The sequence below is a fragment of the Rattus norvegicus genome, chromosome 1 (genome assembly GCF_021556685.1).
Source record: "Rattus norvegicus strain SHRSP/BbbUtx chromosome 1, alternate assembly SHRSP_T2T, whole genome shotgun sequence".
Lineage (NCBI taxonomy): Eukaryota > Metazoa > Chordata > Mammalia > Rodentia > Muridae > Rattus > Rattus norvegicus.
In genome coordinates, this window is record NC_141534.1 from 158,361,343 (window position 1) to 158,388,629 (window position 27,287).

Genomic DNA, 27,287 nt, shown 5'->3' on the forward strand with positions numbered 1-27,287 from the left:
AGTATGGGGAAGGAACATGGCTGAGGATACATATAGGTTGGAAAATCATCATCTAGAAAGATCATAGGTTTCCAGGTTACGGTCTTTGGAATAGTGAGCAAAAGGAAAATGTTAAATACTGAATGTTAAGGTCAGTAGATGGGGAGGACCTTAATGGTAAAAGGTCAAAGCTGGTGGAAAAATCTCAGAAATATTGAATGTGCATAAGAAAACAAAAGCACTTTTACCTAATCAGGGTTACTACCATGATAGCTCCAGAATCAATGCAAGTTTCCTAAATATTAGGCCAATATTTCACCCAGGAGGAAACTCTGGATAATATCTGCTCATGTACCCATTCTCCTTTGCTTACTGACATGAATCCTTTCTCTTTTTTTTCTTTTTTTTTTCTTTATTGACTTGAGTATTTCTTATTTACATTTCGGATGTTATTCCCTTTCCCATTTTCTGGGCCAACATCCCCCTAACCCCTCCCTGTCCCCTTCTATATGGGTTTTCCCCTCTCCATCCTCCCCCATTACCACCCTCCCCCCAACAATCACGTTCACTGGGGGTTCAGTCTTAGCAGAACCAAGGGCTTCCCCTTCCAGTGGTGCTCTTACTAAGCCATTCATTGCTACCTATGAGATTGGAGCCCAGGGTCAGTCCATGTATAGTCTTTGGGTAGTGGCTTAGTCCCTGGAAGATCTGGTTGGTTGCCATTGTTGTTCATATGGGGTCTTGAGCCCCTTCAAGCTCTTCCAGTCCTTTCTCTGATTCCTTCAATGGGGGTCCCGTTCTCAGTTCAGTGTTTTGCTGCTGGCATTCACCTATGTATTTGCTGTATTCTGGCTGTGTCTCTCAGGAAAGATCTACATCGGTTCCTGTCGGCCTGCACTTCTTTGCTTCATCTGTCTAATAGGGTGGGCGTATATGTATGGACCACATGTGGGGCAGGCTCTGAATGGGTGTTCCTTCTGCCTCTGATTTAATCTTTGCCTCCCTATTCCCTGCCAAGGGTATTCTTGTTCCCCTTTTAAAGAAGGAGTGAAGCATTCACATTTTGATCATCTGTCTTGAGTTTCATTTGTTCTAGGCATCTAGGGTAATTCAAGTATTTGGGCTAATAGCCACTTATCAATGAGTGCATACCATGTGTGTTTTTCTGTGATTGGGTTACCTCACTCAGGATGATATTTTCCAGTTCCCTCCATTTGCCTATGAATTTCATAAAGTCATTGTTTTTGAAAGCTGAGTAATATTCCATTGTGTAGATGTACCACATTTTCTGTATCCATTCCTCTTTTGAAGGGCATCTGGACTCTTTCCGGCTATTATAAATAAGGCTGCGATGCACATAGTGGAGCACGTGTCTTTTTTATATGTTGGGGCATCTTTTGGGTATATGCCCAAGAGAGGTATAGCTGGATCCTCAGGTAGTTCAATGTCCAATTTTCTGAGGAACCTCCAGACTGATTTCCAGAATGGTTGTACCAGTCTGCAATCCCACCAACAATGGAGGAGTGTTCCTCTTTCTCCACATCCTCTCCAGCATTTCCTGTCACCTGAGTTTTTGATCTTAGCCATTCTCACTGGTGTGAGGTGAAATCTCAGGGTTGTTTTGATTGCATTTCCCTTATGACTAAAGATGTTGAACATTTCTTTAGGTGTTTCTCAGCCATTCGGCATTCCTCAGCTGTGAATTCTTTGTTTAGCTCTGAACCCCATTTTTAATAGGGTTATTTGTCTCCCTGCGGTCTAACTTCTTGAGTTCTCTGTATATTTTGGATATAAGCCCTTTATCTGTTGTAGGATTGGTAAAGATCTTTTCCCAATCTGTTGGTTGCCGTTTTGTCCTAATCACAGTGTCCTTTGTCATCTCAATCCATGTTTTGTAAGAAAGGACAACAGTTATTGATGGCTACCCACATAAGAATGAAGAAGGTGAATGAAGAGTGACTCAGGCGAATTAACTCTAATCTACTTTGAAGATTACTGTGAACAACTTTTTACTGACTGATGTTCAAATGAAGAATCTATTGGGAACAGTTTTCAGGCACTGACAGCTGAGTGATGAAATAGCCAGTCTAGACACTAGAATATTTAGTACTAAAAGGGAAATGCAAGAATAAGTAGACAGAGTTTGGGGAAGATTTGGATGAGTTAATGTTCCAGGTAAAGAAATTGGTGCAGTCTTGAGGGTTTGTGTGTGTTTGTGTGTGAATGTGTGTCTGTCTGTGTGTGTGTATGTGTGTCTGTCTGTGTGTGTGTGTGTGTGTGTGTGTGTGTGTGTGTAATCTTAACTCAAATCCCCATGTTTGCATAGCAAGCACTTTACCTACTGAACCATCCTCCAACTAATTAAGCATAACTTAGACAAAGAAACTGTGAATCAAAATCAAGCACCAAGGAATTTATTGCATTCTATTCAGTGAAGGAACTGAATCTGTATATGTTACAAATACTAGATACTGAAGAACGTTGTACATGGTAAATAGTGGGCTTGAGGCCATTAATCGATTCTGTATTTTGTATATTGTATGTCACACTTTAAAAATGTTTATTGGTTATTTTATTTATTTACTTTTCCAATGTTATCCTCCTTCCCGGTTTTCCCTCTGTAAACTCTCTGTCCCACCCACCCCCTGCTTCTAATCCCCTCCCCACTCCTGCCTCACCATTATGAGAACTTAAAATGTGTGTGTGTGTTAGTACTCATTAAAGGATATGTTTCATGGGAATATGTGTATATCTTAAAATCTATTTTCTCAGTATCTGTCATTATACATGGTTCTTTACTAATATCTAATAATTGTTCTTTGGGCAGAATAATATTTGGTCTTAAGAGGACTGTGATTTGATATCTCTGTTTTAGCACTTGTTAAAATATGTGACATTGGGAGATATAAGAATCTGTTCTTCTTGAAGTTCAGTATGTTCTTAGCTTTAGGGAAATTTAAAAGGTGGAATTTTTTTTAAAAAATCAAGGAAATCATTAAGATTCCAATTTAAAAAGATTAAAGCATGAAACACTTCACCTGTGCTATTCATGAAAAAAGTAACTTTTCAGGAGATAAAAATAAATCTTGAAATCAAATTATGTTATCATCCAGGCAGGTGGTTACTATAGCAGTGAAGGGGGAAAAGGCAGTAAAATTGACTAAAGATTTCCAGAGGCAGACAAATTTATATAAAGTATTACAAGTTTATAAAATGATAACTTTAAGTACCAAGTTGGAATGTCGGTGAGCTGTGCGTCTTGCTCTCTCCTTATTTAAGTGACATATGAGGCCAGGAAGGCTTCCTGCCCAGAAAAGTGGTGGACAATGTGTGGTATCAAATTGGATTTTTTTGGCTACCAGAGAAACCAGAGCCATCAATTAAATGGAGAAAAATAATTATCTAAAGAAGAATATAGTTTTATCTTTGAAAATTCCATCCATCATACACTAAAATATGATCGTATCTATTTCCCATTTTACCTCCAAACTCTTCACATAGCCCTGTAATACATTTTTCTCCTAACTTATAACTTATGGTCTCTCCTCTTTCTTTGTCCCTGTCTGTGTCTCTGTCTGTCTGTCTCTCCCCTTTGTTCTCTCTCTCTCTCTCTCTCTCTCTCTCTCTCTCTCTCTCTCTCTCTCTCTCTCTCTCTCTTCCTCCCTCCCTCCCTCCCTCCCTACCCTCTCTCTTCCTTTCTCTCTCCCTCTCTCTCTCTGCCCAATTAGTGCTGCCTTTGTGTATATAGAGGTGGAGCCTCCAGAAGCACTGGAGAATGGGAAGCTATCAATGGTCACACCCACAAAGAAATATTTTCTATTTCCACCAACTATCAACTGGGAGTAGGTCCTTAGTAGAGGGAGGTGTTGTGAGTTTATGGGTGAAATAGCCATAAGGCAGAAAGGAAGCTATCGTTTCCCCCCACCCCCATGTCAGGCTGAACCAGCAGCTATCTCAGCTCTAGTTCTGAAGTCCTGTCATTTGAGTTCAGGGCTCTGAACATCCTACCAGGAATGGTAACATCTCATAGAGTGCCTCCTCATCCTTCAGTTCTTGTACTCTTTCTGTTTTCTCTTCCCCAATGTTTCTTAAGCGTTCAGTATAGGCTTGCTGATGAGCATGTCCCCTTTAGGGCCGTGTTCTCATAGTTTGCTATTCTTAGCAAACTTAGAAGGCACACTCTGAATTCATGGCTGACAAGTAAAAATACTTACATACATACATACATACATACATACATACATACATACATATATACGTATCTCCATACATACATACATACATACTTAGAAGACAAATTGACAACATGAGCATTAAGCAAAACAATAGCAGCTTCTAACTTTGAACTGTGACCTCTCAGCCATAGAGCTTTGACTAGATTACCTGTACCAGGCACGAAATTCCCTCTTGTGGAAAAGGCCTTAAATCCAAACAGAAAGCTGTTTCTTACCCCATAGTCATGTGAACCAATAGGCATATACTGCCTGGCTAGTAGGTAGTGCAACATAATGTGTCCACCAGGTCTTTTTTTTTTTCCAACCCGCAGCCTACAGAGCATATCTTAGGGCTACAAAAGGAGGAAGTTTCCCAATTGCCTTGAGAGTGATTTCTTTATGTCTTACAGCCAAAGCATGGTGTGTATTCACCTGTAGTATTGTGTTATGGAGCTATGGTAAATGATAAATAAGGACAATGGAAGTAGCCTGTTGTGCTAAAATCATATTTTTCAAAACTAGGAAATTCTCTCTCTTATTGATTTTCCAAAATGTCAGTCCCTTGGTTTTCTACCTTTCAAGATATAAAGAGACTATAAAGTGATGAACAGGGCCAGAGCTGGAGTAACAAGGACTCCAACCATGTAACTTTCTGTCCTCCCTGCTAGCAGACACACTATATTACTAACATGCTTAAAGATCACAGGAAATTTGACAGGTCAAGAGAAAATATATTTGTTAGAATTCTTTTCAGAACGAGAATATCATGAGTAGAAAGTTTTACATCAGAAGAGCTAGGGAGATGTGCTTGCAAATAAAGTGCTATGATAGGAATATGAGGACATGAGTTCAAATCCCTCAAACACACACAGAATCAGCACAGGTCTATAATAACTGTGTTTCTATGTGGAAAAAGAAGGCCCAGTCTGGAATATCTCCTAGAAGCTTATGGGCCTGGCTTCCTGCTCCACTCAACAAGGTTCTCTTTCAAACAACATAGAGTACCAATACCTGAGTTTGTCCACTGACTTCCACACATCATGCTGTGACTTACATGCCCTTAAACATTCATGCACATGCATCATAAACACACATGCACACGCACGCGTACACACACACACACACACACACACACACACACACACACACGTAAATAAAAATTAAAAAGTTGCATGCTGAGGCACTGATGTGAAGTAGATTGAGACCTCGGGAAGAATATCATACAACAGTGGATGTCTGTTGTATGTCCATTGCCAGGAGTGAATGAAAGCCATACTCGACATGGTTTTGATTTCTGTAAGAGGATGCTCAAGATGAACAGTGAGGTGATTCTCTGCAGCAACTCCTTGTTTCATCACCACTCAGTAAATTACCACACTCTAAATATATGTGGAACATTACTGAGTATATGTGGAATATTCTCCCAGTCCAATTAATTGAAAGGGCTCTAAACATCCATAAAAATCAGACAAGATTTAGGAACTTCTCATTAAAATACAACTATTCTTAGGTCTTATGTTTTGTTCTTTTTATCAAAAATCTCTGCCAAGAGAATTTTTATCTTACTTTTTTCCTTAGAATTCATCAAGAGAACATAGCCATCACTCTTCTTCTAATGAAGAGAATAAACATTAGAGCCTCCAAAGGAACTTAGTCCTGAATTCCCACACTAGCTTTGTGACTCTATATATTAAAAGGTGTTTATGATTTAGGGTGGAAATGTTGGTTCACCTATGCTCAAAAGCACTCACTGCTCTTCGATTTTGATGGATTCTGGTGCAGACATGAAAATTTCTTTTTAGACCAAGATTACAACCTGGATGAAACTGTTTATCCTTAAGAGAAGAGCGTGGTTAATGTTAAATTAGACAAATAACATTTCAACATTTAATTAAAAACTAAAGATCCTTAAAGTACAAAGAAGCCAGCTGACTTGGCTTATATCACCTGTTCATGAAGCTGACTAGTGGACTTCAGAATAAAAATTATGATGTGAATTTGTAATGAATCTTGGATCTAATATTCAGCATGCATAATCTTACAACTGTGAAGCAAAAAATATGTGCTACTATATATTCTCTGATATGCAAACCTTTAAAATATACTTCTTAAAACTACTCCTTGAAAGAATGCCTTTCGCTGTGAATCTTTGGCCATTTGCTATCAGAGGCTTATTTTCCTCTCTCTGAAGCTTATTCCCCCTCCCTGGTATGCAGCACTTTAATAGCACGAAGAGTTTCCCTCCAGGAAACCAGTGAAGCAAAGAGAAACTTCATGGAGCCATACTGGGCAAATGAAAACATATCACATTAATTCAGTCTCCTCCTGGTGCCCTCCTTCTATCAACTATGAAAGATGAAAAATTAAACAAAACTTCAAACAGAAGAATATGTATACATGGCGTCTTGAGAGATTTTTTTCTTTTACATGTGCTCAACCAAACCCTTCCTAAGCGCTGAAGCTTTCTGACATCACAAAGCCCTTTTCTGTGAGTCACTGAATTGCTGAAGCCCAGAAAATCTAATTTACTTTAGGTCTGTTTGATAATGTAATAACACAGTAAAATGTGATTCACCAATTAGCTCATGTAATTGAATAATCAAAAACATGCTCCGAGTAAGTCACTGAGGCATAGTCCATCACCCTCATGGTCCTATATTTTTCTGATTACAACTGCAGGTACATCTTCCATCATTGATGCTTCTCATGAACGAGAATTAACAAATATCTGTGGTTGTAGATTAGTAGAGTACTTAGCTTCATTAGTCATTGGTTTCTCTTTGCTGTTTCATCAGCTCTCTCTTGATCAAGTTCTACATCGGCTAAAGGGACTGGCTATCCAGCCCTTGCCTCTGTAGAGCTCTTAGGCTCATGTGCTATTTTTAAACAGCATAGGGATGGAACCAAACTGATGTTAACACCTTAAAGAAATCACAATTTTGTGGTTGGAAAACTGTCTCTCTGGCTGATTCCTAAATTCTAATGGTACTGCTGAGATATATTTTGGCAGGAAAAAAAGCAATAGACAGTTTAAGAGGTTTTTCTCTGAAACTTTAATTGGGTAATAGGAAATCTATAATAGATAAAGATAGGAATTATATGTTCGGCAAATTGTTTTACAGCATTTCCCCATAACTCGCTATGCATATCTGTTGAAATGTAGGTGCCTGGCTATAATCAAAATGCATTTCTCTTTGTAAATTCAAGGCAACTAAAGGGTTGTTTAGGTTGTTCAAACAATTTCTAAGGAGGAATTTCAAAATGCGTCCTACTTTATTTATTTATTCCTTCTAAGTATTTGAGCATGCTTTCATGGTCCATGGCTTCCCAACAAGCAAAGTAAAGAGTAATTGGAATGCGTTACTTGAAATTGAGTCAGTAAAAACATGGAATTTCTTAGCTAACTTGGTTATTATTTAAATGTGGTTTTGCTCCTCAAGAGAAAGAAGAAAGAGGAGGAGAAGGGAGAAAAAGGAGAGGGCAGAAGAGGAATAGAATAGAGGAGGAGGAGCTGGGGAGAGGAGGAGAAAGGTCACATGAAGCTTTGCACTGCCTTTTTAAAGATCATTCTTCAGCTTTTTAAAAAAATATTAGTCATTCCATTCATTTACATCTCAAATAATATCCCACTTCCAGTTACCCCCTCCACCAAGTCCCCACCCCATGATATCCCACTTACTGGTTACCCCTCATACTTTAACTTTTATCCATGAGATTTAAGCTAATATTAGCAAGCAGTCTCCTTTGTAATTATATCATTAGCCTTAGATAGTTTGTCGTTCCATAAACTCACAATGCACTTTTTCTATTGTCGCCTCACATAAAAAAGCAACAAATAATAACATTCTTAAGGGATGGAATCATCATTAGTTATTTTTGTAGCACTTCATTTTATTTGTGACAAACATAATCAAAAATAAATCATGAAGAATCTCTTCTGGAAGGACAGGTGCCTGTCACCACCCCTAGAGTTCCCTGTCACTTTTACATGTAGAATATTGTACTAAAAATGCATTAGTAATTCTCACCCTTTTGTCTCCCTATTCATAGGTCAATGGAACAGAAATTGAATATGAATTTGAAGAAATTACATTGGAGAGGGTAAGAAAATTTTTAAATCCTTAACTTTGCATTTTACCTTGTAGATCCAAATTTGTTGTCTTGTGAAAATGCCAAATTGTATGTCTTAACCCAAAGTGCCATGCCAGATTTACAGGAAGATTATTAGTGAAATGCTTGCAGTCAAGAGCACTGGGAGTAAAGAGTGAATAAGCACAGCGTTCAATTTGTAAATCTAGTGGCCAGGATTTGGGGAAAGGAATGGGCAAGGCACAAATGTCCCAGGAGCTTGTGCAGCTCTACACTGAATGTTTTGTTATTCATGATTTGGCTGTATGTTTTCATGGATGTTGTAATCTGATGATTACATGTCCTCTATTTCATTAACAAAAGGGATAATACACTTAAAACCCATCCACAAAGTCAGATGCACACATCCCTGTAGAGCTCTGAAAAATATGTGTGAAAGACCTTGCCAATGACTTCTGACAAATAAACTCTGCCTCACAGCCCTAAAGAATTTACATATTTTACAAAACACAAAAGGAATGTCAAAGGCCAACTAGGAAAAGCCAACATCAGAAAGCAATAACAGGACACTTATATCTTTCTAAAGCATAAAACTGCTTACTTACCTTCATTAGGAAATGCAGACAGGAGCAAGAATAGTTAGGGACCTAATTGGCAAATATTTCAAAGGAGTCTTAATATCCAGTGACAACGACCAGTCGTGAAAATGAGTTAATTTGGAAATAAGGATCAAAAGCTTTGGTAAAAAAGCATAGCTTTAGCACATTTACCTCCATAAGAATAGACAAATTTCCTGGGTTCGGTCCCCAACTCCGAAAAAAAGAAAAGAAAAAAAAAAAGAATAGACAAATTTCAAAGCTGCTCATATTTATACTGTTTAAAACAATGAAGATTTAAAATTACTTGTACTGCTTCACTATATGACCACATACTATTAATCATATTAAATTTAAATACTGTTTCTAACAGTGAAGGCTTAAAAATATGTTTACTATTTCATTATATATCCATATACTATTAATCACATTAAATTTAAATACAATTAAATGTTAAATTATACTTCAATATTGTTTTAGAATGCTTTGTAATTACAAGAGTACGAAGCACATCTCATTATATTAAACAACTTAAAAATTGTTAATGAAGTTTTATGATATAATATTATATTAAATAAATCAAACTCAATAAAACTCTTTAACTTTACATTTCCAAAAGTTTCAATAAAAGTAAAAATGTTTTGACGTGTCCTTTTCTTTGAAACATAAAAGAATATGCCATCTTTGCCCCAACATAGGGCGATGCTAGGGCAGTGAGGTAGGAGTCGGTGGGTGAAGGGCAGCACCCTCATGTAGGAAAGGGAGGGGGATTGCAGAGGGGAAACCAGGATGGGGGAAACACTTGAAATGCAAACAAATAAGATAACTAATAAAAAATAAAAAATAGAAAAGAGAGAAAAAGTTAAACATTAGGAGATAATGGTGAACTACCACAGTCTGGCTGAAGCTTCTCACCGGCTGAGAATCAAGGACTCCAGCACAATCTATAATATTGTTTGTGAGGGTTACTGACAGACATTAGCAAGCAATTTGCTTTAGATTATTTCACTCTTAGATTATTTGTTATTTGTCAGCTAAAAATGCATATTTTGTATGGTGCTCTCATACAAAAAGCAAATGACAGCACTCTAAGGGATGGAACCATTGCTGATTACTTTTGTAGTGTCACATTTCATTCTGGCAAAACCATAATCCAAAGCTCAAACATGAAAGAAATGTTTAGGAATGGCAGGTATGTGGCGGCAATATGGTTTGTGAGATATAATACAAAATTAGAATGGTGAGCCTTCTAAACCCCGAACATATGCAACTAAACTGGTCTCGCTGTGTACTTAATTCTCTCCGCAAGTTCTCCTTTTTCTTTCACTTTTCTTATTGGATATTTGATGTATCTACATTTCAAATGTCATCCCCCTCCCCCACCTCTTCCCCTGCTTCTATGAAGATGTTCCCACTCCCACCCATTCACTTCCACCTCAACATCCTGGCATTCCCCTACACTGGGGAAAGGAACCTTCATAGGACCAAGGACTTCTATAGATGCCAGGCAATGCCATCCTCTGCTACATAAGCCTTGGGGTCATGGGTCCCTCCACCTGTATTCTTTGGTTAGAGGTCTAGTCCTCGGGAGCTCTGAGGTGTCTGGTTGGTTGATATTGTTGTTCTTCCTATGGGATTGCAAACCACTTCAGCTCATTTAGTCCTTTCTCTAACTTCTCCATTGGGGTCCCTGTGCTCAGTCCTTTGGTTAGCTGCAAGCATCCTCATCTGTATCAGTAAGGCTCTGGCAGAGACTATCAGAAGACATCCCTATCAGTCTCCTGTCAGCAAGTACTTCTTGGCATCAGCAATAGTGACTGGTTTTGGTGGCTATATATGGGATGAATCCCCAGGTGGGGCAGTCTCTGTGTGGCCTTTCCTTCAGTTACTGCTCCACTCTTTGTCCCTGCATTTCCTCCTGTGAGTATTTTGTTCCCCTTCTAAGAATAACTGAAGCGCCCACATTTTGGTCTTCCTTCTTCTTGAGCTTCATATGGTCTGTGAATCGTTTCTTGAATTATCAGAGCATTTGGGCTAATATCCACTTATCAGTGAGTGAATATCATGTGTGTTCTTTTGTGACTAGGTTACCTCACTCAGGATATTTTTTAGTTCTATCCACTTGCCAAAGAATTTCATGAAGTCATTTTTAATAGTTGGGTGCAAACATCCACATCTGACTCTTTCAGCTGCCTATTTGGTCTTTTGGAGGGCAATCATGATAGGTCCCTTTTTATGAGCACCCCATAGCCTCAGTAATGGTGTTAGGTCTTGGGGCCTCCCCTTGAGCTGGATCATGCTTTGGGCCTGTTGCTGGGCCTTCTTTTCCTCAGGCTCCTCTCCATTTCCATCCCTGCATTTCTTTCAGACAGGAAGAATTATGGGTCAGAATTTTGATTATGGGATAGCAACTCCATTCCTCACTTGATGCCCTGACTCTCTGCTGGAGGAGAGCTCAACAAGTTTCCTCTCTCCACTGTAGGGGATTTCATCTAGGATCCCCCTTTGAGTCATGAGAGTCTCTTACGTGCCAAGAATCTGGTATATTCTGGAGTGTCCTCCCAACCTCTTTCTTTCTGACGTTGCCTGTTTCCATTCTTTCTGCTGGCCCTTAGGGCCTCAGTTCTTTTCCCACATGCAACACTAGATCATGTTCCCCTCTCCCCAAATCCTCATCCCCTTTCCCTCCCCTATCCCCCCTTCCTCCTCTCTTAAGATTGCTTTCTTCTCCCTCCCAAGTGGGACTGAGGTGTCCTCATTTGAGCCCTTCAACTTCTTGACCTTTTTGAATTCTGTGGACTGTATCTTGGGTATTCTGCACTTTTTCGGGGGTGGGGGCTAATATCCACTTATTATTTGAGCACATACTGTGCATGTCCTTTTGTGTCTGAGTTACCTTACTCAGGATGATATTTTCTATGCCCATCCATTTGCCTGCAAAACTCAAGATAGCCTCATTCATAGTAGCTGAGTAGTATACCATTGTGTAAATGAACCACATTTTCTGTATCCATTCTTCTATTGTGGTACATCTGGATTGTTTCTTTGGGGTATATTCCCGAGTGGTATTTCTGAGTCTTTAAGTAGGTCTATTTCCAATTTTCTTAGGAATCTCCAAATTGATTTCCAGAGTGGTTGTACCAGTTTGCAATCCCACCAGCAATGAAGGAGTGTTCCTCTTTCTCCATATCTTTGCCAAGTTTTTTTTTTTCTTCTTTTTTTTTTTTAACTTGAGTATTTCTTATATACATTTCGAGTGTTATTCCCTTTCCCGGTTTCCGGGCAAACATCCCCCTCCCCCCTCCCCTTCCTTATGGGTGTTCCCCTCCCAACCCTCCCCCCATTGCCGCCCTCCCCCCATAGACTAGTTCACTGGGGGTTCAGTCTTAGCAGGACCCAGGGCTTCCCCTTCCACTGGTGCTCTTACTAGGATATTCATTGCTACCTATGGGGTCAGAGTCCAGGGTCAGTCCATGTATAGTCTTTAGGTAGTGGCTTAGTCCCTGGAAGCTCTGGTTGCTTGGCATTGTTGTACTTTTGGGGTCTCGAGCCCCTTCAAGCTCTTCCAGTTCTTTCTCTGATTCCTTCAATAGGGGACCTATTCTCAGTTCAGTGGTTTGCTGCTGGCATTCGCCTCTGTATTTGCTGTATTCTGGCTGTGTCTCTCAGGAGCGATCTACATCCGGCTCCTGTCGGTCTGCACTTCTTTGCTTCATCCATCTTGTCTAATTGGGTGGCTGTATATGTATGGGCCACATGTGGGGCAGGCTCTGAATGGGTGTTCCTTCAGTCTCTGTTTTAATCTTTGCCTCTCCCTTCCCTGCCAAGGGTATTCTTTTTCCTCATTTAAAGAAGGAGTGAAGCATTCACATTTTGATCATCCGTCTTGAGTTTCGTTTGTTCTAGGGATCTAGGGTAATTCAAGCATTTGGGCTAATAGCCACTTATCAATGAGTGCATACCATGTACGTCTTTCTGTGATTGGGTTAGCTCACTCAGGATGATATTTTCCAGTTCCAACCATTTGCCTACGAATTTCATAAACTCGTTGTTTTTGATAGCTGAGTAATATTCCATTGTGTAGATGTACCACATTTTCTGTATCCATTCCTCTGTTGAAGGGCATCTGGGTTCTTTCCATTTTCTGGCTATTATAAATATTTGATCTTAGCCATTCTGACTGGTATAAAGTGGAATCACAGGGTCATTTTGATTTGCATTTCTCTGATCACTAAGGTCTTTGAACATTTCTTTGGGTGCTTCTCAGTCATTTGAAATTCCTCTGTTGTAAATTCTCAGTTTAGTTCTATGTCCCATTTTTTGATTGGGTTGTTTGGTTTTGGGGTGGTTAGCTTCTTGAGTTCTTTATATGTATGCTATGGACTTTAGTCCTCTATCAGATGTAGGGTTAGTGAATATTTTTTTCCTGTAGGTCACAGATTTGCCTTATTGACTATGTTCTTTGCCTTACAGAAGCTTTCCAGTTTCATGAGGTCCCATTTATCAATTCCTGATCTTAGAGCATGAGCCATTGGAGTTCTGCTTAGGAAATTTCCCCCTGTGGAAATGAGTTCAAGGCTCTTTCCCACTTTATCTTCTATTAGGTTCAGTGTATTTGGTTTTATATTGAGGTCTTTGATACACTTGGACTTGAGCTTTGTGTATGGTGACAAATATGGGTCTAAGGGCCTTTTAAAATTTATATTTCCTCTTTAATTTCTTGCTATTCATGAGTCAACAGATTTTTCAGTTAAGTTTAATTTTTATTGAGTGTGAGTAGTCTTAAAGAAATTTACATAGGATGTTAATTGTTTGCCAGATGGAGTCTTTAAAACGTCCATTATGGACTTTGATAAAATTTTAATAGCATGCTAAATAGAGAAAGTGAAATTAGAGGAAATTAGCTCAAATGAGAGAGAGAAAAAGAAAAACTACATACATTCCAGAGCTGGAATTGTGATTAGTAAGGTACATGCAAAATATAAGTTTGCAGTCCATCTAATTCTAGGGCCTGTGCAACTGAGCAAGTCTTACTGTGTTCTTGATTCTTCTTCCTTCCCCTACTTACTATACATACATCTTTAAGAGATCACTGTTTTATTAGCTTAGTGTATAGGTCAGCCGATAACTAGAGGCCAATATCAAGTTGAAAGAGAAAGAGAGAGAGAGAGAGAGAGAGAGAGAGAGAGAGAGAGAGAGAGAACATGTCAAGCCACATAAGAGCAGGTTCAAGACTGGATTCTCTTAGGTACTTATTTCCTACTCCTAAGCATGCACACCTGTTCCCTGTCTCCATGTCCTGGGACTTCCAACCATACATCAAACTTGTCACTTCCATTAAGGGGACACCCGCCAGATCCTCTATGCTATGCATCATCTTCTCCAGAGTTCTCCCACACTTCCAACAATCTTCATTAATTGCATGGTTTCCCCCTAGTGTTCATCCTTTATGTGTGCCATTCTCTTACATACTAAGTCTAGCCTAGTCCAGCATTTTCAATTTCCATCTCACACATTCTTTGCATACATTTTTTGCCCTTATCTGATTTGTTCTATGCACTGAAATCTCAGCTCTAATCACTGGTAATTAAACCTCCCTTTATTCATTGCACTCCAGCACCTAAGCTGTGGGCCATGGCCAAGAAAATATCCACTTTATGTTAAGTTCTTAACCATTGACCCAGGACTCTCAAAACTCTCCTGAAAATGCTTAAATATTTCTCTACAAGAATCACTTTCTCCTTCTCTGAAAAAACGTTCACATTCCATGACATCTTCAAATCTCTAAAGCCCTCTCTTCCTCATGGTTACTGTCAACTGATAACTGCCCTCTATGTATCCATGAAAAAAAGATAAGAAATGATTTCATGATATCATTTCTACATTATTTTTTTCTCAGACCATGTGACAATGAACTTTTGCCAGAAAGTGAAAGAATATTTTGTTTCTTTTCTAGGACAGTCCTTAGTTGGCGAGCTGGATTTCCTAACCTCTTATTAATTTAAAGAATTTGCTTCTATACTGATCATATGTTCTTCTGCATTTTCCATTCGTCTCTGTTTTCCCTTTGATATGGACATTGCATAATATCTCTTATTAATGGGACAACATCACTGGACCAAATATACCCTTGCCATATTACCCATACATTGCCACATTACACTATTTTTCTTGTAGGACAAATGTATACTTTTATTTACTATACTTTATTAGCCCATTTTCTTTTTTCTTGTATTTGTTGTTTTTTTTTTCTTTTGAGGTAAAGTCTCACTTTTCTGACCTAGCACTTGCATTGCAGAGAGGATGAGCTCAATCCTGCAAAAATCCTCCTGCCTCCCAAGGGCCAGAAGTACAGGTTTGTGGTATGATAAAATGCATATCTCTTACTTCATTCTAACATGCCTATGGCGTGCCCTCCACACACAGACAATTTAAAATCCTCTCTGTCACAGTTGGGAAGGTTTCTGTCTTGCTCAATCACAGCATCAGTTCCCCGTCCTAACTAATTTGTCAAGAACATTTGGCGTATCTGTTTAGCTGTCACTAGGTCATCAAAGATATCTTTTTTTTTAGACCTTTAAAACATAATATTGTTCTGTGCTCTTCTTACTTATGCTAGCTGTCCAATTATGTTTTCCTTGTTATTATTCCTGTGAATCTTGTGTTATTTCAGAAATCAATTGAAAATACCTCTTCACCAGCTCTCCTTTCTTCTAGAGTGCCAAATCTCATCCAGATCCACACCTTAAACTCCCCAGTTGACTACCCTCCTGAGTCTCAAGCTGTGACCTTGTTCCTCAGCTATTGTGTACAGCTAACTGTCAATCTCACGTATTTGCTTAAATACCAAGGGGTCCCTTCCCCTTCTGCCCAAAGCTGCTTCTCTTCTGACAGTCCTTGTCTGAGCTCTTTCCCTTATTATCCAGTCAAAATTACCTCTGAAGTATCATTTATTTATTTTCTTCAAGGTCTATGAGCAGGATTGCATATATGTCAACCTGTTTTTATTACTTACTAAAGCAAACTCACCCATGCCTGGACCACTCTAGTAGCCTGCTCCACTGTTCTCCAGGAAATTAGGGTAGTAGTTTTCAGAATATAATCCAGACTGCACCACTTTTATTATTAAAACCAAAGCAGAACAAAAACTGAAACTCCCAAAGGATGAGAATTGCACATAACATCATTAGCCATAAAGCTTTATCAAGCATTACCAGACGTTTTCTCTGATCCTCTCTCTTCACACATCTTCTTCCATCGGCACTGACACTCTTGGGATTCCTCAAAAAATCTATGCTTTTCTCACCTCAAAGGCCTCACTAACAGCTACTCCTTCCACTTGGAGAAATCTTCCTTTACATGCTTGCATATATATATATACATATATATATATATATATGTGTGTGTATATATATATATGAAATGTTCTCACTGTAATCTCATCTAGAAAAATCATTCCTCTCTACATCATTTACATTAGTACCAAATTTTATCATTCTTCATTCCACGTCACAGATTTATCATTGTTTAATTATAGTTATTAATATCTAGTATATGTTCTTTCTCCACATTGTTAATACTCACCTCTTTCAGAATATATGCTATTCCTACATAGTCAATTCTGTATCTCATTTACCTAAAATAATCTGTACACTGTAGTAGTAATCAGAAAAGGTATGTGAGTTGCTTGTGCCTCTGTTATTGGAAGGACAGTGAAGGTGTTGCATGGAGCCTGGTATAAAATCGGTTTTAAAGTACTCACTCTAATACTTGATGTTCAGATGACATTGGACCATAGTTTTCATATTAGCGGATGAATGTAAAGTCTTTGTAATTATCTCAGATGACCCTTGAAAATGAATCAATCAATGTAAAGGTTTATAATATCATTCAAATATATTCTTTTTTTTCTTTTTTTTTATTTTATTAACTTGAGTATTTCTTATATACATTTTGAGTGTTATTCCCTTTCCCGGTTTCCGGGCAAACATCCCCCTAATCCCTTCCCCTCCCCTTCTTTATGGGTGTTCCCTTCCCCATCCTCCCCCCATTGCCGCCCTCCCCCCAAAAATCTAGTTCACTGGGGGTTCAGTCTTAGCAGGACCCAGGGCTTCCCCTTCCACTGGTGCTCTTACTAGGATATTCATTGCTACCTATGAGGTCAGAGTCCAGGGTCAGTCCATGTATAGTCTTTAGGTAGTGGCTTAGTCCCTGGAAGCTCTGGTTGCTTGGCATTGTTGTACATATGGGGTCTCGAGCCCCTTCAAGCTCTTCCAGTTCTTTCTCTAATTCCTTCAATAGGGGACCTATTCTCAGTTCAGTGGTTTGCTGCTGGCATTCGCCTCTGTATTTGCTGTATTCTGGCTGTGTCTCTCAGGAGCGATCTATATCCGGCTCCTGTCGGTCTGCACTTCTTTGCTTCATCCATCTTGTCTAATTGGGTGGCTGTATATGTATGGGCCACATGTGGGGCAGGCTCTGAATGGGTGTTCCTTCAGTCTCTGTTTTAATCTTTGCCTCTCCCTTCCCTGCCAAGGGTATTCTTTTTCCTCATTTAAAGAAGGAGTGAAGCATTCACATTTTGATCATCCGTCTTGAGTTTCGTTTGTTCTAGGGATCTAGGGTAATTCAAGCATTTGGGCTAATAGCCACTTATATTCTTAATATTTCATTTTATTAATATATCAATTGTCAGAAGTATACCATTACTCTTGAAAAACCTTATATTTAAAAGGATCCCAGGGCAAGAGAGACTTCTTGGTATTTAATTAAAGTACTTGCAAGACAAGCTTTAGCATGAGCCTTCAGATCACCGAAACCCACTTAAATGCCAGGTGAGCATGGCAGCCTACCTGAATTTCCAGCCTTATGCGACAGATGGGTGATCCCTAGGCAGGCTTTCTGTCGAGATTAGCCACATCAGGTGAGTTCAATCTCTCAATGATTCTGAGATGTTAACAGAATGAATAAAGTGGAAATGACTAAGGATCATCTCAGAATTCAATCTTGGGCTTCTACATACATATCACATACATGAATATGGAAAAAGAAAGAAGACAAACAGCCTCTAAGTCTTAATGGGCAGTTTACAAGAGATGAACAGGAAGTTCTTCTATAACCTACTTTTCCCTTACTGTTTTTTTCTTGTTAGATGTCAGTCATCCAAAGGTAAAAGAAAAAATAATCACAGCCCTATTTGAATTTACAGTTTTCCGTTTAATCTCTATAACATTAATTAAATGCTAAACTGGTCCCATTTAATAATATATTTATAAAGTATATCTTATGAATTCCATCTATACTTGCTAAGAGTCTGTGTTACAGAGAATAAATAACTAGTCAAAATCTTCAGAAAAAGTCATGCATTAGAAAGGAGTAGATTATGACCAGCTCTTTTACACTGAGTTAGTGTCCCCTTGAAGGGTAGCTTAAATACTTTCTTTCTCTCCCAAGAAGCTTAGCTTGGCTTTTCCTCTTGACCAATGTTCTTCACAAACACAGGTCTTGAGCTTAAATTAAGCAGTGAACAGAATCGGTCTCTCCCACTGCCCTAGGTTTTACCTTGTGTAGAGTAATTTGTTATAGTGTTTCTACTTACCATGTCATGAGACATGAAACAGCCAAACCAATGGGCTATTTGAAGGCAAATTGATAACTCATTCTCTACTCGGGATGCTGGATGTATTAGCCATGTGCTAAACATAGTAAACACTATGAAGATCTTTCATGCATCAGTTTGTCAAGCTTTTACTAAACTTGAGTAATGGACAAAGTCTATAGTGCATGGTACTAGAGAAGAGTAAAAGTAACCATAAAGAACAGAATGTTATGGACATCTGGTCCCCAAAAAAGAATAGTTCTATGACACCTTACACTTTAGCTGGACCATGGGCAATGGGAGGAGAGTAAGCATATAGCAAGAAGCAGAAAGAGAAAGCCTTTCAGACACAAATAGCAAACAGCTATTCAAAGGCCCCCAGAATTTGGCCAATAGTGAATGAAAAGCAGACTGCTTCAATGTATTAGAAATTATAGAACCAGGTGGGTGGTGGCGGCACGTGCCTCAAATCCTAGCACTCAGGAAGCAGAAGAGATGGATCAATGTGAGTTCTAGGTCAGCTCAGTCTATAGAATGAGATCCAGGACAGACACAGAGGGCTTCACAGATAAACCCTATCTAAGGTGGAAAAAAGTACACAACTGATCTCTATTATTTTTAGGATGAAAGAGAGGAGTCAAAGATGCCAACAGTCTAAGAGAACAAATCCCTGTCACTAACAAACACTCAGCAGGGACACCTGTTACCTCTCAAGCCTTACTGATGCCCAGGGTTACCTGTCACATTAGATGAGTAACTACCATGCCTCTGAGTGGTTTGTCAGTATTCTGTACATGAGGCTAACAGACTGTGAATTCCTGGTATGATTTACACCATAAGAAGCTATTTCCCTTGTGTGGATAATAGATTCAGCATGCCTGAGAAACCTTGATGAAAATGCATGACTGCGGTTGAACAGAGATAAGAAATACATGTCTGGTGCCTCCTATAACTCCACTCTGTCCTTAACAAGAGATGGATATTCTTTTCAACCAGTAAGATTATCAATGATTGCAGCCATTTTTTTAAAGTATAGATACATGGCTTTTCTTGGTGGTTACTCTAGCCACAAATAAATTTATAAGGTAGAAATAAGTAACTAACATATTGCGTCCCAAAATTTCTCACAGTTGAAGTCCAGTTTGGGTACAAAGTGAGTTGCATGGGAATTTTGAAAATAGTTCTCATGAAATAACAGATTACCCATTTTGGATAGTAGATTATTTCCTCAAATAAATCCCATTGTACGTTCAATTATGGTGTAGCTTTTCAATATGCCTGAAACAGATGCATACAAACACACACACACACACAAACACACTCACACTCACACACTCATACACACACACAGTGTGAATATAACAAATATGTGTGTTATATGCACATATATCACTCAAATATAGACATTTATTTAGACACAAACAAAAGAAAGTGGGTTTCAATAAGTTTTATTAGCTTTGAATGAAAATATAACGAGATTTAAGGAATAAAAGCAAGTCTCTAAAAGCAGTGTGAGGAAAGACAGTCTGGAATTTCTATGAATCCAAGATCAGCCACTTCCTGTGTGACCTTAAGCAAATTAGTCAAGCTATTAAGGTCTCATGTTTCTTCACTGAATATGATTGACTGATACTTACATTTATCTATATGTGTAAGTTATCTAATAGAATTCCAAAAATGTTATCTGTTATTATAAAGTATACATCACAATTTTCTATGCTTTGTATATTTAAGATATGCAAATATTGCCATAGCTTCAGACATGAAGTACAGCTGGGTCAAATAGTAAAATATTCTTTAACTTATCTACTTAACTTATCTCCCTACTCCTCGTTTCATATTCTCTCTCTCTCTCTCTCTCTCTCTCTCTCTCCCTCTCTCTCTCTCTCTCCCTCTCTCTGTATGTGTGTGTGCAAGTGTGTGTGTGTGTGTGTGTGTGTGTATTTATGTCTGTGTGATGTGTCTTTGTGTTTACATCAATATTTGTGGTGAATGACAAGTTTCTTCCTTGCACTGTAAAACATGTCTGGACAATCATCAATACATTCTATGTATATGTTCACTTCATGAATACAGTTGAAAACTGAGTTTGTATCCTTAACTAGTAGAGTAATCTAGCATTGTCTGCGTCTCTTTCCTTTTTGATAACTCACGAGGCTGCAGTTCCAAGCTGGACAACCACTCATGCTTTCATTTCCACTCTCTAATATCCTGAGATTCTAATGAACTATGACATTTGCTCCAGATTCTGATATCTTTATAAAATGGTTTGTTTCAATGGCCCTGACTTCAGTCTTTGCCATAGGAAACAGCTCCTGTTTTGTCTGTGTGTTAGAGCCAGCTTCCCCTTGGAGGAACACGCTTCTTCTTTATAGAAATATATGTCTCTCCATGACAACATGTGACTCTGAGGAAGAATGCAAATCTCAGCACCCTGCTCATGTCATTGATTTATGAAGTGCTCCATATGTGTGTGTGTGTGTGTATACATACATACATAAAAAGATAACTACCATGTACCCAGCCCAAGGTGAAGGCATAAGAACCTCCAGGTATATCAGGGGAAACTTTTCATTTTAAAATCCCATATGGGAAGTTGGTATATAATTTAGAGACTGACACCTGGGTAACACAAGCCCATCAAAATGTCTCTCGGGGGTTTCTACATTGGACTATGGGACAGAGAAGAATAGTATTCCAAGCACTTGAAGTATGAGATTGGAAACAGAAGAGCGGCTACCAGATGGATTTCTTGCTGAAGATTCCTGAGACTATCGTCCAAGACATTAAAACTTCATGCAGAAAGAGCGAGAGTCAGAAGATTCAAGAGATCATAGCAGAAAGCCCCTTCTCATGAAGAGCCAGCCATTCTTTAGGTTCAACCAAGTGCCAAGGCTCATCCATGATTCTTTCCTTTCATTCTTATATCCAGACCAGTTCAAAGCAGTCATTTATAATGTGCACACAATGACTGTATAGATATGCTAAAGTTGTATTTTACTTATTACTATATTGAAATCATACAGTAGATTATGTCCTAGGCTTACATGGCCGCAGGCTGCTATAATTTGAACACTGGGTACTCACCAAATGTCCAAATGTGAAATGCTTAGCTCTCCTTGTGACACCAAGGGAGAAAGGTAGAATCTATTAAGGAGGTAGAGCCCAGTGGAAATCCCTTAAGTCCTGGAGTGTGCTCTCCAAATGTACTTCACAAGTAACTTCTTGATAGTTCTTGTTCCAATCTTTACAAGGAGGGAACCTGTTCTTCCTTTCTGTTCTCCCTGGGACGGATAGAGCTATTGCTTTTATATCACTCCTACCATCAAACATCACTGTCTACTGCTCTCACGAGAAGCCACGTGCCCATTTTGTTCAATCTTCCCTCAAAAACTTTGAGTTAAATTGGTCTGTTCTATTTCTAATTTAGTTATCCCAGGTATTTTATTATAGTGACACAAAGCTGACTGGTACACTGCCTGACAGAATTTTCCTGTTTTCTACATGATAATCAGACCTCTTACTACTGAGGAGAGATGGTTAAAAAAAGTTTTTAAAGTAGAAATATTCTTGACAGGCTATAAGCCACTTAGTACATTCGCCATTAAAACAACCTGTTACTGTTTTCCTTCTTTCAATAATAAAAGAACAATTTTTCAAAATGGCAGGCAGAAGGATGGCTAGTGACAGGTCTAGGATTTAGGTCTCTATTATCTGAAAAGCCTCTGATTTAAGAGCCAACAGACTTTCATTTGTGTAGAAAGCCTTTCACTGTATTAACCATAGAACTCAGTTGTCAAAGAAAAAAATGGTAGAACTCAAGTTTCTAGCCATCTGCAGAGTCGTTAATCTAACTTTTCTTTGGATGTAAGCGTCAAAGTCTCAGGATCAGGATGTGCCTGGTAAACATACTTCAAAGGGCATATTTAGATTAATTAGCACAAGAGCTTTAAGCAAAACCTCAGCTGCTGACTTCAACAATTTCCTTTTTTTTTAAACCCAGCAGCTTCCAGCTGAGTCATCTTCCTTTTCTGAATTTTAAATCCTATTACCAGAATATTAATTAACACTGTCTGTTCATTCACGGGTCTGACCCTTAGTGCCCTTGCCTCATCTATACTGACCCATAGAGTTTCTTGTGGGAGTGCCTTGTGATAGCCTTCTTTCATACGGGTTTTGACTTTTCACTGGTTTATCCATAATGATACTTCCTACATAAATGGCTTTTAGGAAAAAGATATCTGTATTTATAAAATTTTCTTAATCTTGCAGTTGATGTAACAGAATGCCATAGATTGGAAAATGTATGAGGAAACGGCTCATTTGCTTCAATCCTGGAGCCTGGAAAGACCAGGAGAACGATGCCAGTGTCTGGCAAGAGTGAAGGGCTGCTTCTTAATATTGCAGAAGAGCAAACAAGCATGCCCTATATCCACTCCTTAAGTAAAGGCTCTGCTCCTATGACAACGATGCCAATCCACTCATGAGGACAGTGCCCTCATAAACTGCCATTGCTTTAAAGTCTCCCCTCTCAATACTGGAACAATGCCAGTTAAATTTCAACCTGAGTTTTAGGGATGCTATGATAACCACAGCAGAAGAGGTGCACAGAAAAGAAAGGTCTCTATAATGACCAAAATGAACTTTGTAATCTGAGGGAACTATGACATTTCTGAATAAAGCATAGATGGTTTATAAGGTTAGACTGTGTGTGTGCCCTTGGTATTTAGGACTGTGACTGAAACTGGAAAATCTTGAAAAGAGCAAAGGTCCAAGGAGCTGGTTGGAAGGATACCGAGCAGGCATACCTGACTTACTCAATTTTAGATCCTGAAAAATGACACTCAGGAATGTGCCACTGACAACTGTGTGAAGCCTATCTAGTATGGCTAAATCTTCCTCTAGTTCAACTCTCTGGCTAACAGGAAAGATAAGCTACCATTTTTTTTTTTAATACTTGCCACAAGACTAGGCTAGCAGACATATAACCAGCAATTCTTAGCACTTTTCTTCCTCACTTTTCCAACATATCCACAACTATTTCATAAGTCTATGAAGTAGTTCAGTGACTAAAAATATCTGCATATTACTTGGTCATTTCTCCTCATATGAAGTTACATTGACACCCATCACCTTTTTCCAAATTGACCTGTGAGCCTCCAAGTTTGTACTCTAATCCTTTGCACCAGACTTTTGTTGCTTGTATACCTGTTGATTTCATACCATATTCTAAACTGTCCTTAGAATTTGCTACAGATTGCTGCCTTCCCGCCCCCCCCATGACCTAGTATTGTGAACTCCAGGAGCGAGCTCTGCTCTGGTTGTTCTGCTGCTAACACATCAGTACGTTCCTGGACATCTTGGAAGTAGATGTCCGGTTTCATCAGGGGTGAATCTATAACTCTTCTTAGAATTCTGAGACAGAAGTCTCTCACATTCCAGAAAACAAGGAGGCTTCTGCGTAGGAGAGCAGCTGGAAGCCATTTTATGACTGGAGAGACTCCCTGCTTCCAAAAGAACCCAGCATTTTAGATGACAGAGTAAATAAATGGGAAAGAAAACAGTCTTGGTTACATCTTGTGACCATGAACAGACCAGCCCTGAAAACCTCAGTCTGAATTTTTGTTACAGGAAATAATCCATACCCATCATTCTGTTTTATCTGTTTGAATGGGGCCTTGTGTTGTCTTTAAGGAAAACAAACTCTAAATGCTGTAGGTGATTATAAAAACCCCAAGGAATTTGCTTAGGACCCTGATAAATGTGCCTCAAAAATTCCTCTTTGAGAGCTGTCTTCTTTCCTATCTCATTTCATGGAGTGAGATCCTCTAGCTCCACAGGTCCAGCCACCCATGTGGTAAATGACATCCAGATGCCCTCCTTCCCAGAGCCTTTTGGCCTTTGCAGAGAACTCCTCCCTTTCCCTTCTCTGCAGATCTCTTCCTTTTTCCAAAGTTCTGTTGCTGAGTCCATAGCTGCTTCATCCTACCTGACACCAAACAGCAAACACCTGTTTGATTGGAGAGAATGGAAAGAGGGCGGACAGCACAGGAAGAAAGAAAAGTTCTGGTATCTAAATATAGTGTCCTTTCATACAGAAATGTGTAGTAGAAATGCCCATGACCCAGGATAATAGCAAGGATTCAGTACTGTTCTTTGCTTACAGTCATTACAACTGCCACTAGGAACTTAGGTTTCCAGAGGTTAGTAAAGAGTTCAAGGTCATAAGAGGACAACAGAAGTCCTTTTTCTTTTGAATATGATACAATTTCCTTGCCCCAAGGTCACAAGTATGCTCAAGACCTTAGTAAAGAGAAAGAACCTATTAGTATCTTAATATTCAATTGTGGTAACTAAAATATGGCTTATTAAAGCCATTATAACCAATGGGCTTATGACACTCTATATGTGACCAGTGTTTAAATAAATCTTTGAGGAGATGCCTGCAACCACTGATACAGCACTTGCTTCCAAAGTTCCTATTCACTTTGATTTTACCAGAACTAAAGGGAAATTGGGAGATTAAATTTTCAAATCCCTAAAGAGCGGGAAGGGTTCTTGCTTTAATCTTTCTCCCTTTGTAATTTGTATTTTGCCGTTTTCATTCACCAGTATGCTAATAAGAGGTACAGAAAAATATTTTTTTCTCTCAAAATAATGTGTATACATATTTAACATATAATACATAAGCATAATTTGTGAATATATCTAAAAACCTATATTCATACATAAACATTTCATTCATATATTTAATACATATTTTTTAAATTTTTAATTATTTTCCATCTTTATTAAATTGGGTATTTCTTATTTACATTTCAAATGTTATTCTCTTTCCTGGTTTCCAGGTCAACATCCCCCTAACACCTCCCCCTCCCCTTCTATATGACTGTCCCCCTCCCCATCCTGCCCCCATTACTGACCTCCCCGCAAGACTCCCATTCACTGGGGCCCAGCCTTGTCAGGACCAAGGGTTTCCCCTTCCACTAGTGCCCTTATTAGGCTATTCATTGCTACCTATGCAGTTGGAGTCCAGGGTCAGTCCATGTACAGTCTTTGGGTAGTTGGTTAGTCCCTGGAAGCTCTGGTTGGTTGGCATTGTTGTTCATATGGGGTCTCAAGCCCCTTCAAGCTCTTTCAGTCCTTTCTCTGATTCCTTCAACAAGGGTCCCATTCTCAGTTCAGTGGTTTGCTGCTGGCATTCGCCTATGTATTTGCCATATTCTGGCTGTGTCTCTCAGGAGCGATCTACCCTGCACTTCTTTGTTTCCTCCATCTTATCTAGTTTGGTGGCTGTATATGTATGGGCCACATGTGGGACAGGATCTGAATGGGTGTTCCTTCTGCCTCTGTTCTAAACTTTGCCTCCTTATCCCCTCCTAGGTATTCTTGTTCCCCTTTTAAAGAAGGAGTGAAGCATCCACATTTTGGTCATCTTTCTTGAGATTCATGTGCTCTGTGCATCTAGGGTAATTAAAGCATTTGGGCTAATATCCACTTATCAATGAGTGCATTCCATGTGTGTTTTTCTGTGAATGGGTTGCCTCACTCAAGATATTTTCCAGTTCCCTCCAGTCTTTGTTATATTTTGGAGTATCTTTTGGGTATATGCCCAAGAGATGTATAGCTGGGTCCTCAGGTAGTACAATGTCCAATTTTCTGAGGAACCTCAAGTCTGATTTCCAGAATGGTTGTACCAGTCTACAACTCCACCAAAAATGGAGGAGTGTTCTTCTTTTCTCCACATCCTCGCCAGCATGTGCTGTCTCCAGAGTTTTTGATCTTAGCCATTCTGACTGGTATGAGATGGAATCTCAGGGTTGTTTTGATTTGCATTTCGCTTATGACTAAAGGTATTAAATATTTCTTTAGGTGCTTCTCAGCTATTCGACATTCCTCAATTGTGAATTCTTTGTTTAGCTCTGAATCCCATTTTTTAATAAGGTTATTTGTCTCTCTGCAGTCTAACTTTGTGAGCTCTTTGTACATTTTGGATAAAACCCCTCTATCAGTTGTAGGATTAGTAAAGATCTTTTCCCAATCTGTTGGTTCCTGTTTTGTCCTAACAACAGTGTCCTTTGCCTTACAGAAGCTTTGTAGGTTTATGAAATCCCATTTGTCGATTCTTGATCTTAGAGCATAAACCATTGGTGTTTTGTTCAAGAAATTTTCTCCAGTGCCCATGTGTTCAAGATTCTTCCCCACTTTTTCGTCTATTAGTTTGACTGTATCTGGTTTGATGTGGAAGTCCTTAATCCACTTGGACTTAAGCTTTGTACAGGGTGATGAGCATGGATCAATCTGCATTCTTCTACATGTTGACCTCCAGTTGAACTAGCACCATTTGCCTAAAATGCTATCTTTTCCCATTGGATGGTTTTGGCTCCTTTGTCAAAAATCAAATGACCAGAGGTGTGTGGGTTCATTTCTGGGTCTTCAATTCTATTCTCCTGGTCTCTCTGTCTGTCTCTGTACCAATACCATGCAGTTTTTATCACTATTGCTCTGTATTACTGCTTGAGTTCAGGGATAATGATTCCCCCCAAGAAGTCCTTTTATTGTTGAGGATAGTTTTAACTATCCTGGGTTTTTTGTTATTCCAGATGAATTTGCAAAGTGTTCTGTCTAACTCTTTGAAGAATTGGATTGGTATATTGATGGGGATTGCATTGAATCTGTAGATCGCTTTTGGTAAAATGGCCATTTTTACTATATTAATCCTGCCAATCCATGAGCATGGGAGATCTTTCCATCTTCTGAGGTCCTCTTCAATTTCTTTCTTCAGAGTCTTGAAGTTCTTATCATACAGAT

General features: G+C 39.0%; 1 protein-coding gene across 23 annotated transcripts in view; it reads left to right on the plus strand.

Moving 5' to 3' along the window:
• Dlg2 (discs large MAGUK scaffold protein 2) overlaps positions 1-27,287 on the plus strand; it is a 2,073,609-nt gene that overhangs the window by 1,396,547 nt on the left and 649,775 nt on the right. For all 23 annotated transcript variants that reach the window (XM_087586773.1, XM_087586779.1, XM_087586780.1 and 20 more), the window contains 1 exon segment: positions 8,244-8,294. In XM_087586773.1, the coding sequence (XP_087442899.1) occupies positions 8,244-8,294 (51 nt within the window).